Source organism: Diadema setosum, chromosome 13 (genome assembly GCF_964275005.1).
Source record: "Diadema setosum chromosome 13, eeDiaSeto1, whole genome shotgun sequence".
Taxonomy (NCBI): Eukaryota; Metazoa; Echinodermata; class Echinoidea; order Diadematoida; family Diadematidae; genus Diadema; species Diadema setosum.
Window position 1 is genome coordinate 34270787 of NC_092697.1, and position 18219 is coordinate 34289005.

At 38.8% G+C, this 18219-nt stretch overlaps 1 protein-coding gene across 1 annotated transcript in view; it reads right to left on the reverse strand.

Moving 5' to 3' along the window:
• Positions 1 to 3742: 3742 nt before the first annotated feature.
• Positions 3743 to 18219, reverse strand: part of LOC140236614 (receptor-type tyrosine-protein phosphatase S-like) — a 66311-nt gene continuing 51834 nt past the window's right edge. The window contains exons 30-41 of the mRNA XM_072316535.1: positions 17896 to 17993; positions 16758 to 16871; positions 16050 to 16201; positions 15035 to 15170; positions 13950 to 14099; positions 12677 to 12776; positions 10765 to 10838; positions 9895 to 10029; positions 8190 to 8324; positions 7333 to 7487; positions 4930 to 5065; positions 3743 to 3860 (exon numbers count right to left, since the gene is read on the reverse strand). Of these exons, the coding sequence (XP_072172636.1) occupies positions 3786 to 3860; positions 4930 to 5065; positions 7333 to 7487; positions 8190 to 8324; positions 9895 to 10029; positions 10765 to 10838; positions 12677 to 12776; positions 13950 to 14099; positions 15035 to 15170; positions 16050 to 16201; positions 16758 to 16871; positions 17896 to 17993 (1460 nt within the window). The 3' untranslated portion in view covers positions 3743 to 3785. The remainder of the gene's footprint in view (positions 3861 to 4929; positions 5066 to 7332; positions 7488 to 8189; positions 8325 to 9894; positions 10030 to 10764; positions 10839 to 12676; positions 12777 to 13949; positions 14100 to 15034; positions 15171 to 16049; positions 16202 to 16757; positions 16872 to 17895; positions 17994 to 18219) is intronic.

An 18219-nucleotide genomic window follows, 5' to 3' on the forward strand; every position in this document is an offset into this window, starting at 1 on the left:
AAGACTGGTTCATTAAGTCAATTGTTACATCAGACCAATGAAAAATTAATAAGCAATAATGTCACTAATGCCTTGTCAACATCAACTGGAATTTGGAAATATTTACATATCTTGACTGGCATGCTGGAATGTGAGTGTATGTGTTTGACTTATACATCATAAAGAAAAACATGGACAGTGTATACTTACATAAGAACTGAAACATAGACTTTTGGAGACAAAATTTCCAACACAATATCTCTAGATAAGGGGAATGCATTGAACGTAAGTACTGACATTATAATGCTAACAGATCAACTTAATTTCACTGTACTGTTTAAAAAAGTAGATATTTGTCTCAATTATGTATATGCACTACACTAATGTACAGTGTATTTCAATCTTTCAATCTTGCAATTAACTTCATAAGTCGAAAGGCCACAACCTAGTACATTTGTGTAAGAATTAAGATCCAAAGAATCATATCAGTTTGTTAACATCAATACACAATAGTAAGAACTTGCTAATGTTGTAATTCACTCAAATTGTAGATTTCTTTCATACATTCTTAAAATATAAGGACTCCAACATTTGCATAAAAAAGTAAAGCTGTAAATATTCTTCAACAAAAATAGATATTTCTTTACATTTGCTTATACAATGCTGACACAATAAAGATGCACAGCCACTTTGCATACAATAATAATTTCACATGATATATGTATCATCGCTGGGGGGACAAGACCTTGTATGTACAAAATGTTAAATGTTTAGGAGAGCAAAAAAACATGGCAGCCAAAGCATGATATCAAATGGGATAACCTTTCCTTTGACATGCTGTGGTGGTTTCATTTTTGGGGGTAAGACAGCTAGGATTTGGACAGGACACCACTTAACTGATTATCTGACCAGTAATCCAAAAAAGTAATTTTCACCAAAATTTGAGATACAAGGTCTTGTCACCTCAGCGACGATATAATTATACAGAAATGACAAGTGCCATACTATAGTGCTATCAAGGGCACTGTGATAAAAAGCTTTTCGTATCTAATTTCTTGTGAAGCACTCAACTTCACTGGAGCAATTCTCAGCACAACACATTCTGGGACCACTCACAGACTAAGAATCATCAGTTTGGGTCACACTGCAAAATGCAATTTTATTCATTGCAGCAAACACATGACCAAAAAAAAAAAAAATTGTCACTAGGCTGAAAGACAGGTACTCTAAAACTCAAACTGCACATAGTAAGAAATGACTAGAACATGACTCTGGGCATACTCACAGCTGGCTTAGCGTGAAGAGTTGCATCTAGCGGTTAAAAGAATAAACAAAATTATTTGTGTGCCATTCACATGCACTGAGGCAAGAGGCAAGACCATGATACCTGTAGTTACGTGATTTGGTTTATATCTGCACAAAAGAATTATCAATGTTTGTATTGCACTGAAAACATTGATTTTCAAAATGACTATTATTGTGTACGTGAATGGGCCAGGCCTATTGTGTACATGAGTGGGCCAGGCCTATATTGCACAGATGAAAATGTCTCGCTACTATCCACAATAATTACAGCCGATTACATCGACTATCATGCAGTGTGCAATGCATAATGAAAGGAATATACGTAAGCATTAGTCTTTTTATGAAAAAAAAAATATATACATTTGATCAATATGAAATTTTCATGAGATGGCAATTTGACATAACCACAGTCAGGACCTTGAGACTTTGTAATCAACATGTTACTGCAAGGATAAAAAACACACAAAACCTCAACGCTGCACTAAAAATTAACCTAGGTATAGCATGTCATCACATTAGAGGTGGGCTATAGAGGGTGACATTTTCAGAACATGCTCATCACACCTTAGTTTGATGACTTTTTGCCTACTGACACCATTTTTGAAAAAAAGAACGAAAAAAATGCAAAATCCGGGGTGCCCCGGCCGAAATCGTAAAAAATCCAAGATGGCCGCCGTTTCGGCTTTAAAAAGACATTTTTAGCCATAACTCGGCTATTTTTTGGTCTATTGTGATGATTTTGGTGTCTAACCCCATGTTTTAGGGGTCAAGGAAATGGATTATCATGATACTTTTAGTGTAAAACCTAAGCTTCTACATGAAACTAACCTTTTCCCCATATTTAGAGTTAAATTTCCTTCTCCTTTACCCCTACCCCAACCGCCATTTTTTTGCCCTTTTTTCCACATTTTTTTCAAGTCATGTTAACTACCATACTCTTAATAACAAGTTCTAGCAATCTGGTTTTTTTTTTTTTTTTTTACTACCGACAATACAGCAAGAAATATACAAAATAATTTACGGTATACATGTATGTGTCATGCCAATACTGGTCATGTATGTAGCTGGTGCATTCAGAATGCATGGTAACTGTGGAACCAGTATTGTACTATATCTGCTTTATAGTGTCTATTAACATTTTGGTCCTAAGACCTTTAACAATATAAATAAATAGATATGATAATAAATATTCCTTCTCCTTTACCCCTACCCCAACCGCCATTTTTTGCACTTTTTTTCCGTATTTTTTTCAATCATGTTAACTACCATACTCTTAATAACAAGTTCTAGCTATCAATGTGGTGTTTTCTTGCAACAATACAGCAAGAACTATACAAATAACTTACATTATACGTGGTTTACATATGTGTCATGCACTACGGGTCTGAATACCAAATGTTTATCAGCACTACAAAGCAGATACAGTATAAGCACTGGCTTCTGTTACAATGTACCATACATCCTGAATGCACAAGCCACACTATATACCGATATGTGCATGACACATATATGTAAACCATATAATGTTAGTTATTTGTTATTATTTATTATTATATTTATTTATTTATATTGTTAAATGTCTTATGACCAAAATGTTAATGGACACTACAAAGCAGATACAGTATAAGCACTGGCTTCTGTTACAATGTACCATACATCCTGAATGCACAAGCCACACTATATACCGATATGTGCATGACACATATATGTAAACCATATATAATGTTAGTTATTTGTTATTATTTATTATCATATTTATTTATTTATATTGTTAAATGTCTTATGACCAAAATGTTAATGGACACTACAAAGCAGATACAGTATTTAATACTGGTTCCACAGTTACCATGCATTCTGAATGCACCAGCCACATACCAGTATTGGCATGACACATACATGTATACCGTAAGTTATTTGTATATTTCTTGCTGTATTGTCGGTAGTAAAAAAAAAAAAAAAAAAAAAACAGATTGCTAGAACTTGTTATCAAAAGTATGGTAGTTAACATGACTTGAAAAAAATGCGGAAAAAAGGGCAAAAAAATGGCGGTTGGGGTAGGGGTAAAGGAGAAGGAAATTCAACCCTAAATGTGGGAAAAAGGTTAGTTTCATGTAGAAGCTTCGGTTTTACACTAAAATTATCATGATAATCCATTTCTTTGACCCCTAAAACATGGGGTTAGACACCAAAACCATCACAATAGACCAAAAAATAGCCGAGTTATGGCCAAAAATGTCTTTTTAAAGCCAAAACGGCGGCCATCTTGGATTTTTTACGATTTCGGCCGGGGCACCCCGGATTTTGCATTTTTTTCGTTCTTTTTTTCAAAAATGGTGTCAGTAGGCAAAAAGTCATCAAACTAAGGTGTGATGAGCATGTTCTGAAAATATGACCTAAAATTGACCCTCTATAGCCCACCTCTAATCACATTAATGTTGCAGATTTACTATCCTTGCGTAGGATTGCCTTTTCTCCTTAGCGCCACTCTCGTCATGAGCTGTTTATCTGTAGTTCATGTAGATGTCATATGAGTCCAGGTGCAGGCGGACGATGTTGTATATGAACTCATACTGGTCCTATACACCATCAGGAAAAAGGGTAGAGCAGACAGTTAAGTATACATGGACATGTATATACACTTTACTCACAAAGAGCATGCATGAAAAATTTATTGAGGCACATTAACAACTGTTCAGTGTAATAAAATAGATCACAGATGTAATTTCAGATGTACAACATGCTGACATATGGTACAGTACACGAGGCAGAGCAAAGTAAGAGGATAGAAAATAGAGGGAAAAATACATAGAAATTAGGCCGACAAGATTTTTAAAAAAAAAGAAAGAAAGAAGAAACACAATTATAAAAGGGGGAACAGAAGTGAGGAAGAGTGTAAAGAACAAAGAGGTGTTAGTAATTATCACAAAGCTGGGAAAATACATTTGTAACTTCTTGTAAAGCCCCAAACAGGGAGACATGGAAAAATTTACAAAATGATCTTTTTTTTTTCTTCAACTTTTTATTCATTTTCTTTTTATTTGACTTGTTGACTTCTCTTGTATAGCTGTAACTTGAGACATTATCATGGCGACATTACCAAGGCATATTACATTTTGAATTTGAAAGAACCAACTGAAGGACAAGACAAACCTTCCACGAAATATTCATAAAATAAAGCAACTTTGCATATATTCTACCCATTATCTGTCCCCTTAAGGAAATAAATTTACTGCATCATCAATGAAATGCAGCGGCAATATACAACTGTCCACAGTAAACACATATTTGATAGTAGCATGGGACTAATTTCCAGATAATGCAGTACTAAGACCACCAGCATACTGAAACCAACTACAGCCATAGCTCCATCTTTGATGCTCCATAAAGTGGTGTGAATTTCTGACCACTTTTCATGGGACAGTTGCTTATTTATTGCAAAAATCTTGCTCCCGCATCAACCAATAGTTGTTGGGAGCATATATTCATAGACATTATGGTAATCAAACTGCATTTTTTTTTTTAAAAGTACCTTTCCACTCTAAAAATAGGAATGCACACCAATATGATAAGGCATGTCCTCTTCACAACTTGATATCAATATCTGCAAGACAACCATGTGCTTAACATCTGAACATGAGAACGCACCTGTGTAGCCACTGCATGCTTCCGGATTGCCCTCAGTTTCTTGCATGCCTGGAAGACGTCCACCAATTTCTCCTCCTGGAGTCTCTCCAGCACGCCGCAGAGGGCCACAAAAGTACCTGTTGCCCCCTCACCATCCCTGGAGGTTATGACAACAATAGAGGGCGTTAACCGAGCAAAGCCTCTTTACAGGTGGCAAAAAGTGCTGCTCCCCAGTGGGGTCCTGCCATCACTGTCGAAGCATTGGGTCAGAACTGAACTTGCGCTCTCCTGTTTTGAGTCCACATCCCCGTCCACTATGCCCCAGCACAGAAACACAACTGCACAGTGAAGCTAACACATGGACACTCCCACTTCTGGGTTCTGAGCAGATTAACCCATATCGGGTCATCTACAGGATATTCCGTAGTTTGTCCGAGCGCCGCAGGGGCCACATACGGAATATCCCGTAGTGTATAAAATGACACGTGAATGACGTCATTCACTTCCACTGAGTACTACAATTGTATGACTGTACTATGCATTAAATGGCAGCATGTTATACAACGTACAACGTATACCATATTAAAGAGATTGTTTTCCTCTTTCAAATGCTATATAACTTGTCTATGTTTTTTTCATTGCTTGCTAATGAAGAGCGATTGTTTGGAGAGTCGTCTGTTTGTCGGCGTGTGTGCGCGAATGGCGCTGGGCCACTTGGGTGTTTGTGTACACAGGTGCGTTGGCCCCATATGGGTTAATGCCCAGCCATAGCATGCATTATGCAAGTTTTCATGTCAGTACAATCCAGTGATGTCCAGTTCACGAGTATGGACAGCAACCAACCAGCTGTGAATATTTGGACTTTAAGTATGGAAATTGAATCAGTGTAATTTGTAGCCATTGCAACCCTCTCTGCATCATTGGTTCCTGCATGTATATCACTTCTGTGATTGTCATCTAAATCAAACATCTAAAGTGACCTGCGATACTAGCACATGTTCTGTACAAGTAACTAATCAGTAGAAGTTAGAATATACCGGAGCAAATTTACCAGCCGAGAAACACACCAAATATTATAAGCCAGTTCATTGTTACAATTTGAAGGTTAATGCAGACTCTGTCTTGAAATCTATTTGTAATAGAAGTACTTGAAAAAAATGGGTAGGTCTTCATAACAACCATGTTGGGTGCATATCAGAATGCACTGGCAAGTGTGTATTCTTTTCAACCAATACATCAAAAGCCATTCATGCAGAGGGTATAAGTAAATCATCACTTTAAGATGGATCCATGTTTTTTAAAAGTCTGTGGTCCAGCAGTCATGTCAGACCATTGCTACTTATGTAACTGTGAACTGAGCTTTTATACTACAATTTCTTTTTATCTGCTGCATATTTTTTTACAGCATCCACTGCTTAACACTATTATTTTCCACTGAACTTCCATTTCAAAGGACAAGTCCACCTTCATATACATGTGGATTGAGTGAATGCAGCAATATTAGTAGAAGACATTAGTGAAAGTTTGGGGAAAATCGGATAATCCGTTCAAAAGTTATGAATTGTTAAAGTATCTGCGTAGTCACTGCTGGATGAGAAGACTACTACGGTGTATGATGTCATACGCGTACAACCATATAAAGAAAATAAAAAGAGAATTTCACAAAACTTTACTTTTTGAATAAAGTGCACATTTCTTTGACTTGTTACTGACATATGTTAAGGGTAGTATTATTCCCCCAGCCTTCTGAAAGAGAGAAGTCAAGTGTTCTTTTGTTATGCGAGAAAAGTGAAAATATGTTGAATTTTCTTTCTTTATATCGTTGTACTCATGTGACATCACAAGCTATAGTAGTCTTCTCATCCAGCCTTGAGTGAGCAGAAACTTCAAAAATTCATAACTTTTGAACGGATTGTCCGATTTTCCTCAAACTCTCAATGATGTGTTCTACTAATATTGCTGCATTCACTCAACCCACATGTCTATGAAGGTGAACTTGTCCTTTTAATGAGAGCATTTCTGCTCGTTTCCTGTGTTCATGGTTCAACAAAATCATTAATTCCATGCACATCCACAACACTTTCTTTACATCAAATTTAGCCAGCATGCATCCAGCATTTACACTCACACACACAAAACTTAGTCCTGCAAAATCAAAAAGTACTGTAACTCAAGCTAGAATGCCATTGATCTGCAACCATCATACATCAATGAATACATGAATCACTTCAAATCTAAATGTGAACAAAAACACTGCTACAACATCTCACATAGCCATAAAGCATAGGCATTGGAACAGAACCAGATGTCAGACAAATTAGCCTAAAGACTTTAAAATCTTGTTACAACTTTCGCAAAGTTCATCACCTCTGCGCAAAATGTGGTAGGGAGTCAGCAAGGGGCAAGCCGCTTCCAAAAACTTACTTGCAGTGGACGAGTACTGGAGAGTCCTTCCCCGTCGAACTGGTGAAGGCCATTGCTTGACGCTGGAGCTCTATGATAGACTCTGGGGAGGAGGTGATCTCAGCTGTCATTGGCCACGTGTTGAGTTGAAGCTGATACACAGTCTGAACACGAGACTAGTCAGGGCAAACCATTGGAGAAGAGATGTTTTATCAGATGAATGCCAAAATAAGAGTGGAATTGGACTTGCACACAAACCAACAAACCTAAACATTTGACTCACTGTCCAGTTTCCTACAATACCAATTGACTACAATGTTCAAGATACAGTACTGAACAAAGATTTAAAGCTTTTTGAGCTCTGTATACCACTTGACACAGTCTGCTGGTATGGCTGTGTTGGAACACACATACAGAAATCAAATGTCAATAAATATGGTACCATGCAGTTGCAAAGTACCGTTTTTCCCTCTCAACACAATTTTTAAAGCACGTCTTAATGTGAGATCAATGAATGGAACAAAAACTCTAAAGCAAAAGACTCACTGTAAAACCACTGATGGTGCAATCCCACATTAAGATTACAATAACGGGATCGCAAGTATGTGGATCACATTATTCTGCATCAAAAAGAGTGAAAATAAAAATAACAAAATGGCTGACATAGTCAACAATCACCTCTGAGATTGCTCTAGATCTTTACAAATCAAAATGCATAACTCTGTAACACTACAGTATTTGCACATCCATTATTTCATCCTTGACCAGGACAGACCGTGCTGGTTGTGGCTGGGCATCAGGAGGGTTATTCTGAAGAGTGGTATCTACAAGTTTTGTTTTTTTTTTTTTTTTTCAGAAAACTCTTGGTGGCTGGGTACCTTGGTTGTTGAGCTGGTCAGCTCTAGGGTTCTGCAAGTGATTTCCCCACTGTTCTCTTCATTGGTCAACTTGACGGTGAAAGGTCCGACCGCCAGGTCCCCCTTAATGCCGTCTGGCCAGTACCGTGCCATGCTCTGGAACAGGATAAACGGGTGGGAAGGATTTATTTTTGCAGAATGAGTGTTCAAATATAGAGATGGATGTGATTGCTGTTGCTGCCTGTATGGAAGACCATTGATGGAACCAGCAACAATACTGGAAAAGAACAATACAACTACAGGTAATATACTAGAAAAGCACTCTGAGAGCACAGACCTCCACCAAGCAACTCATTTTGACCCATACAGGCATGCTAAAAATCGCCCAATTTTCCAATATACATGTAGAAGCCTTTTGTTTAGGTCATCAGCTTCCAGCTACGCAGTGCCTCGTGTCAGCAGAGCAGAGCACTTCAGAGCATGTATGCAAACCTCAAGTACACACAGCTTGAACTCCCAAGTTCAGTGACTCTATATGCCAAAAGATAAAAACCTGTTAAAAATCCATAAAGATTCCCAGATCACTACCAAAATTAAATCTTCTGCTCCTTGTGTCATTACAAACTTTTCCTACAAGTTACACTGTACATCAAAATCAGTTGGCAATTTTTCGAGTCATTTTGCACACATACAAACAAATACACAAACAAACAAACCACAGCTGGCAAAAAAAAAAACAAAAAACAAACAAAAAAAAAAACACAACCTCCACGGCAAAGGTAATAAACATCTCAGTGGTATGATCAGTACAAGCATATCGAGCAACCCTGACTGGTTGAGGCAGACAGTGGTCCACCTGATTGCACACAGTACCAGCAATGAGGACATGGGTTCAAACCCTAGCACAGCATCATGCCCTTGAGCTAACATTTTATCTGCAGTGCTCATCTCTACCAAAGTGAACAGAAGAATATCAAGCCAAAAAATAGATGTCAGACATAGGCAGTTTGGGAGGAATACAGCCAAGAAAAGATGTGTGGGTGTGACATAGGTGCCAGTTTGGTACTAATAGACAGGATCCTGTTAGGTCAAAACGTGCTTCCATCACTAAAATATGGTGCTTCATGATCAGTGCCTATTGTAACTGTGATTACTATAATCATCACCATCACTATTACTATCATGTCATTATGAATACTACTGTTATCACTGGTTCCACTTATATAACTGTTATTGATATCCTTGCAACTACTGCAGTTGTCATTGTATAAAATATGTTAATGCAATTATCAATATCAGTAGTATTAGTAGTGATACTAGTAGAAGTAGAAGCAGTCATAGTAATAGCAGTAGTAGTAGCAGCAGCAGTAGTAGTAGCAGCAGCAGTAGTAGTAGTAGTAGTAGTAATTACAACATGTAATAGTGGTAGTAGTAGTAGTAGTAGTAGGAGTAAAAGTAGTAGTAGTAGTAGTAGTAGTAGTAGTAGTAGTAGTAGTAGTAGTAGTAGTAGTAGCAGTAGTAGTAGTAGTAGTAGTAGTAGTAGTAATAGTAGTAGTAGTAGCAGTGGTTACTAGTAGCAGTAGTAGTAGTATTAGAAGAATTAAAAGTGGTTGTAGTAGTGTTAGTGGTGGTAATAGCAGAAGCAAAATATCAACCAGGTACTACTGATGCTGCCATTCATATTATTTAAGTAAAGGAAAATGCAGACAAAGTCTAAACGGCTTACAGCATCTTCGGAGGGATGTCCGTTCAGCATAACGATGGTGGAGACCTTGTAGTCAAAGACCAGTCTCCAGAAGTCAATGACAGTGTTGGGAAGCGGTGTCTGGGTGCCGAGGAAGGCATCCTTCTTGGTGTAGCCCTGGTTTGGGGATAGAGATGACAGAGAGAGCATTAACCCGTTGAGGACGGACTGATATTGCTACAACACGCACTTCCCACACACACCTGCCCAAGTATGCTTGGGACTTGTCTTCAACAGGTTAAGACAAATTAATACAAGTGTAAGGAATGGATGGGTGAGGGGGCAGGGAAGGACAGGGAGGGGAAAAGATAGGGAGAGAAGGAAAGGGAAGGTGGTAGGGGAGGGGAGAGGGGAGAGGAGAGGAGAGGAGAGGAGTGAGTGGAGAGGAAGGGAAGGGAAGGCAGGGTAGGGGGAAATGTAATCAGTGGATGGAAGAAAGTTTGCTTTACAAATGATGCACAGGACAGAGTGGATCGGTGAGAATTGGATGCGCGAGTTTAACTTTGGAATTGCTTAAACCCACTCGCTGCGCTCGTAGGTTTTAGGCTGTTCCAAAGTTAAACCACAGCATCCAATTCTCACTGATCCACGAAATAGGCCTGTGCATCATTTGTGTTATAAAATGGGCCTGTAAATTTATGAAATACAACCATTTTCCCCATCATGCGCCCGGTACACCTACAAAACTATACAAGACTTGAGCCATGCATTCGGATTTTACTGGACTCATGCCTCAGTGTGGATCACTAAAATTCAATGCATGAAAATTTACCAATCAGACTGCAGAGATTTTCAACCCCATTTCATAATAGCTGCTTGATTGTCATCACATAATTCCTTGCCATTACTTACTGGTAGGAATGATGCGTTGATGTAGTTTGTTGTATTCTCCACCTCCGTTATCAGGTAAGGCCTGGATTTGTCAGCTGGTAAAAGATGGAAAGAGAATCCAGATTACTCTTTGCTTCTTAACACTCAGTTTACTACTTGAGCCGATGCAGATATTACACTACACTGCCACTCATTAATGATTTCATATAATATACAAACATGTTATGCTAAGTATGATTCATAAATCAATACCAAAGTAAAGACATGACTTTAACCCTATTCTAACTGGGGGGGGGGGGGGGTCAAATTGACCCCCCCTCAACGTTTCACGCCACGATTCCGCAACGCGCAAAGTTTTTGCCACGTTGTTTCATGACTTTTTTTATTGAAGTCTCCCGCATATTTTGAGACCAAATTTGCGACATCCGGGTACACCGTTCTGAAGTTATGCAATGTTTTGCATATGCATGTCAACCCGAAAACCGCTCGAATTCATGAGTTCGTGTGCAAATCCAATGCAAACTGTGTTTTTTTTTTGTGTAATTGATATAAATTAGATTATTTCAACTTTTAACCATTGAAATAAATCAATTCTAATGTAGATAAGCTTGAAAAAGTGCCTCCAACAAATTTTGGCAAAAAAAAAACAATAGAAAACAAAAGATCAAAAAAACAGTGAAATACATAAGAAATTAACAAAACAATAAAAAACAAAAGAAAATGATTTTGATTGCGCTTTTTTTTTACAAGAAAATTGTTTGATGTGTCTTGAGGAACTCTGCCACAAAAATTTAATAATCCTTCAGTCTTTTTGATGGAGTTAAAGGTGAAAATATGATTTCATGCATTAATTTTCACAATTAATTTATTAAAAAATATGAAATCAACATTTTTCTATTGTATGACCAGGTAATCTTGTAGTTGACATCCAGCTCTATGTTCAGGCAAAATTTTGTGGCGATCGTGCAATCGGCGGCCGAGACCCCCCCCCCCCCCCCACCCAAGTAAAAACTTGGTCTCAAATAGCCCAGTTAGAATAGGGTTAAGGCATATCAATTCTAACTCCAACATTGTAAAGACTCATATTTGCAGTTTTCACTACAGAGTGCTAAGTATTCTATGCACTACAGTGCAGATATGACAGCTCACTGTAATGTCTGATAAAAGTAGTGAATGGTCATTAATGCAATGATATGAGCTTTTACATGAGATAAGGTGCTCTATTCAATTTGGCTTTGTCACTGGCACACTGGCATTGCAATATCAAGTAATGATCAGAAGATCTAGTCAAGTCACAATGCCACAGGCATACTGATTGTGCTCCCTGACATAGTCAATCTACATGTAAGAACGGTACAAGCACTTTATTATGCTTGCTCTACTTTGCATAATACAACGGTTTCTTTGAAAAGTCACCCTTTTTTTCAGAGTGTTTGTTATGCTTGTTTCTTAGGTACAATTACCATGGTAATGAGAAGAATACAAAGGGGAAATTAACAGCTCGCAAAAATGTCTGATAAACTGCCATTTGTGAAAAATACTGTCAGCTTGCACAGTATGTTCCATGCACAGGTTGCACTTGGTACATAATAAAATCACTTGTCCATCTCTGGCCAATTTCATTAACCCACTGAAGACAAGTCCCGAGTATACTGTACATGTACTCGGGCAGGTGTCTATGGGAAATGTGTGTTGTAGCAAAATCAGCCCATCCTCAATGGATTAAAGAAGTATCAAATCACTACAAAGGTGCAATGATTGCAATTAAAATGATTAAATTGATTGCAACCGGCTCTGGTCAAGAAGTAACCAAGCACATGCTGGTCCTCAAGATGTCACTGCACGAATTGTTGCTCACAATGCAAGTCCAATACACATGTAGCTACTTAACATGTAGAACTATAATATAATGACAACGGTGATCCACACTCACTTGGCACCTTGCCGACATATCTGTTCTTGTTGGTGTTTTCTGAATCCCTGGCTGCCCTCTGTTCCTGCTTGCTTGGCTTGATAGTGAAAATATCCAGACGCTGATTGAAACATGAAAAGGAAATCAATCAAGATGGGTCAAAATTCCGAGATACAGGCTCTAACTCAATTACTGTTAGTCATACTTTCCATGGTTCTTAGCAGTGTCTGACAGTCCCTTACCAACACCACTTGAGTATAAAGGCAATTATCCTTATGGGGCCCTTACTGATACCACATGTACACGTTTGTATTTCTCTGGGCCAGAGAAGACCTTGTAGTGATGACAAGAAAGGGGCAACTCTACACCCCCTACAACTCCTGTGGCAACTCCTGAACTGGATTCTTACGACCTGATGTTGTACTTTAATGTCATAAATCATAAATGCTGTGAGGAAAACAAAAAACAAAAACAAAACAAACAGTACAATACCACTGGCGCTTTTGAAAGTACTGTGTTAGAATTTGAACATTCACTTTGGATGGATGTTTTACAGTTTTGATTTTTTTTTCCATTCATGAATCAATTTTGTATCAATTTGAGGAACTTTCTGCCATTGATATCTACATTAGATGTGGAAGTCTTCGTTAATGGAGCTCACACATTATGATGTCATCACTTTCCATCCAGTATCTCTGAAGTGTTCATATTGGAGAACAGCTATCACCCAGCCCACTTAAGAATACCACTCGGTGATGGGAGTGATTCAAAAGGACATTACAAAGTCCATCCAGTTTCCCAGAGAAGGTAATATCTTTAACCTATTTTCTGATTCCCTTATTCCTATAGGCTTTGTGAATTACAGGACATATTAGGCCCCAGTAGGCAATGATTTTGTATTTGATATCTATTGAGCGCATCTTGCACTTTAATGACCATGCTGCACACTCCCGAAATTGTTTATCAAGGGAGAAACAACAATTCAAGTTTCTATCTACAGTAGATATGAACGTGTTCAATCATCGCATACCAGCCTACAACAGCTCCCTACTTCAATGCAGTTTACTCCTAAAACAATCTTACCAACTACCTTCCTTAAACAGCTGCTGGTTAACATAATCATGGTAGTCAACTTCCTTCCTAACCCTAGCTAGGGTAATAATAATGGCAGGGCTCTCTGGCAGAACAACATGAACAATGAAGAGGCTACCCTGGACAGAAAAGAAAACCATATCATTGTTATGAAATGGGTTGGGAAAAATGGACGGAAGGGCTCCAGAGCACCTTCACGTACCTGGAACTGCTCCTGCAAAATGGTGGAGCCGGTGTCCGGACTAGGGGTGAGGAGGGAGGCATACCGCTGGGGGAACACGTCCTGTGAGATGCTGGTGTCTCCACAAGTAAAGGTCTCCAGTAGGGCCTCGAAGATGAACTGGTACTGCTCCTGAAGTAGCATCGAACATGGAGAGATGGAAGAACGGAAGTCAGATAAAACTGAAGAGGAGGTAGCGGAAAGCACACATAAAACTATCCCCTAATCATAACATTTACAATCTTTAAAAGGCACATAGACCTGGTGGTTTTAGTCAAATGCGTACGCCGGCGCACGGAGCAAGTTTCCTACATAGACTTTTGCTATCCACTCATCTTCAGTGATTACGCTTGACCCATTTCCACGAGTCCGAAGAGGTCTGATCCACTGTAGTCAGTGGCCCGATCACAGTTCAGCTCATGATTCAGCTGATGATGACAGCTTTAGCAAACTTCTTCTGTGAGAAGACAACGAAGGCAATGTTACCTAGCAACACCTATGCACTGTACTCTTGATTATAGCTCAACTGTGGCAATCTTCGTATCATTGCTAACGGTGATCAGCACTATGGGCACTATCATCCAACAGCACTCCCACAACTACCGGGTCTACATACCTTTAAAAAGAAGACTGACAGACAAAAAGTAATTAATTCAACCTTTGTTTATTTTGCAATTAAATTCATTCATTGCAATCAGGAGAGTACAGCCAAGGTCCAAGTCTGCTATGGCTGGGGCCAGGCATAGAGACTTATCATAGTCATTAAGCCAATAGTGTTCATATTAAGCCTACTGAGAAAATATAGAAGAACATACACGTTCATAACAGAGTTGAATAAAATGCATAACAGCCATCAATTAACCTGTTGAGGACGGGCTGATTTTGCTGTACCACATATTTCCCAAAGACACCTACCTAAGTATACTCGGGACTCGTCCTCAACGGGTTAAGGATATTGCTTTATCATGACAGAACAACCTTGGGTCATTTCCTTGTTGTTTCCAACAAATAAACTCCCTCCCCATCTCCCTTTGATGGAAGGACTGGTCTGAACAAGCTGCCCTCACCGACACTTGGACCATCTTGATGCGCTGGTGTCGCATCCGGCAGACAAAGTTGTAGACATCGATGGTATTCTCAGCTTCTGCCTGGCTCAGCATACTGTCCAGTGTGATGAATGTCCCCGTCCTGCCAACACCAGCACTGGAACCAAAACAGCAGTGGTCATTGTCCCTTCAAATACATATTCCTTTCATTCACATTGACCCCAGTGTCCACTGCACAGAGTGTGGAAAGGCTGGGTGAACATAGTTTCATAGCCAGTACACTCACAGACACACGCACACACACACATTTCCTAAAATATATGTACTGATAATCTACATTCATATCCCACTCTGAATGATATTTCCTCTCAAAACACACATGCTCTGCTGATTATCTTTCTGAGTATGGGGGATTTGTCAATCTAATCTCATGAATTTGCATTTCTTTTCTGAAGAAAAAGAATATAATAATTTCTTTTTTCACTGTAACTACAACTTCGCGATGATAGCCTAGTAGTAACATACTACTGAAGAAACATGTCCAGTATGTCCTACCGTGTAAGTGGCATCAAGGAATACTATCAATAGAGTAAAGTTGACCCACCCCCCCCCCCCTTCTGTCCAACAGAGAAGCTCATCTAAGTTGTCTGTTCATCTTTTCCCATCGTACTCTACAACTAACACAGCAACAGTATACACACTGTACGTGCAATAGTGCATTCGTGAAGCTTTATTTCACCGACACTTACTTTGCCAAGATATTTTCTCAACATTCCATTATCCATGGAAACTTTACCTACCTACAAGTGTAGCTGACAAGTTTGTAAGCCCAATCAACAGCAACAATATGCCTTATTCCAACAGGAAGACACATGGCAACACTAGAAGGATTAGGAGATTAGGTAATCTATAATCATTGATGATTTATAGTTTTCAGACACCTGTACCATAGAAGCACTCCCGTGTTTTGACAACAGAAACTGATGGAGATTTTAGCGATATTAAAATTGAAGTTGAACGTTGAAGTTGCCCTTACCTGCAGTGAACAACCACTGGCCCTCTCTGCTCAGTCTCGTAGAGTTTGGTGGTCTGGATGAAGTTCATCAGGGGCGTGGTGAAGTTGGGCACGCCCATATCAGGCCATGAGGTGTAGTGGAACTGAATCACCTCTCGCGACTCATGCTCTTTCTGTTCAGAGATTCAGACAACACCATAGATGATCAATTAGGGAAAAGGGCCCAGAGATATGCTATAAACGCGATATAATCACAGGAGATGCAACATAATTACACTGGTGCCATGATATTTGCTCCTGCAACAATTGCTACCTCGAAGTATCTGCACGCTAAGCCGAACATTGATTCTACCTACAAACATAACCCTACCCTAAGTCCTTGGAGAAAATACAGTAAGACCACAGTAATTGTCGGAGGAGCAAATGTTGTGTCACCAATTACACCATCTGTTTATATTTCATGACTGTGTGTTAATAATTTATGTTTTGCCTGACATTAATTTAATTGTGTCTTCTTATACGTACATTATGCTATTAAAACTGTTACACATTGTTCAAGTTTTTCAATATTTTGGATTGCCTGTTACATGTATATCCTAAATAAGAATGAATTTGTTGAATCTTTGATGCACCTTTTAAACATTTATTCAAGGCCATTCTGCTGAATATTACTCACTAAGCAAATGGCTTGCAGTTACTTAAGCATGGACTGAAAATAGTCATAATTACCCTAAGAGTAAAATTCCGGACGGTATAGTGGACATTTGTCTCCTCTTTCCATTGGTCAACGGTGATATTTCCATACAACATCTTCCTCTGAGGCCAGTATTTCTCACACTTTTTCTGCAATAAAACCATCAGACAAGACTACATGTTTATTCAAATTCATGAAATTCTTCCGTCGAGGTGTTTTTATTGCAACTGATACGACAAATTGCCTTACATCAACATAGGTTCAAATCCTGCTCGAGTACGTTCACCCATGATTTTTTATCATGGCTACTACTAAAACACTGATCAATTCAGTGCTTATTTACATTGATGTAGGGCGATTTGTCAATCAGTGGCAAGACTACACTTACACAGGGCAGAGCCGAAAATTATACTGTACAAGTTGATATGTTTTATGCAAGTACTTTTTTTGCACTTGGCAGCATATCTGGATGAATAGCACATATTTTTGATTCTGCAGAATCAAGACCTAACACAGTGGTACATATATGTATGAATAACAAGTAAAAATATTTGCATGCTATTGTATGTCTGCGCAAGATTCAAGTGCCACCGAAATGTCCTCTTACAGTAGGGAAAGGTAGAGTATGTTGAGCCAATTTTTTGCTTTGGGCTTGTGACACCAGAAATGACAGATTTTCTTGCAGAAATTAATACCTTGCCATCTTATTTAATGCTTTGAAAACATTTTGTAGCTATTGGGTCACAGCTGCATCAACCCATTTTCTACACTAGAGTGAATTGCATGCAACTTATTGGGAAAAGTGATTGCTGGGGCATGATCAATCATAATGTAACATTCTACCAACCCACCACTGAACAGGGAGAGTTCTTCAAGAATAAAAGTTGTACACCTATGATCAAAATCATTTTTTCTCTTTTGATCTCAAAATTATCACAAACAACGCATTATCCTGGCAAATCACATCAGCAAGATAAGTTCCTTGCTAGAGCTTTTCAATTTATTGCAAGCAAATTTCAAATGGTGAAGACGAATTTAGAGCCCTTCTTAGAACTACGCGTGTACATGTAAAATGTATGTTTTAGCTTTAACCTCTTGCCGAGGACAGCTCACCGATTGCAGATTGCATGTACAGTAACAATGACAAGACCATCACCATCACCATTGGCTTACCTTGCCCCCTTCCACAAGGTTGGTCAGCATGACAATCTTGCGGCAGTCGTATTGCCATATCATCCTCCAGAAATCCTTCACTGTTTCCACATTGGGTCCTGGAGTAGGGGGTGCAAACATCACAAAATCCATACGCTGAGTAGTATTAACTCTAAATCTTATCTTAAAATATTGAGCATTTCAGCAAAACATGACAGTAGACCTCTCTCTACTAAAAAGGACTTCTAAGGATTTCTTTGATATTATATTGCCTGCATTCCATAGGGGGTCTACATTTTACAAGCACTGCTTCTCAGTACTCCCCTGCACATTTGTAACTGTATG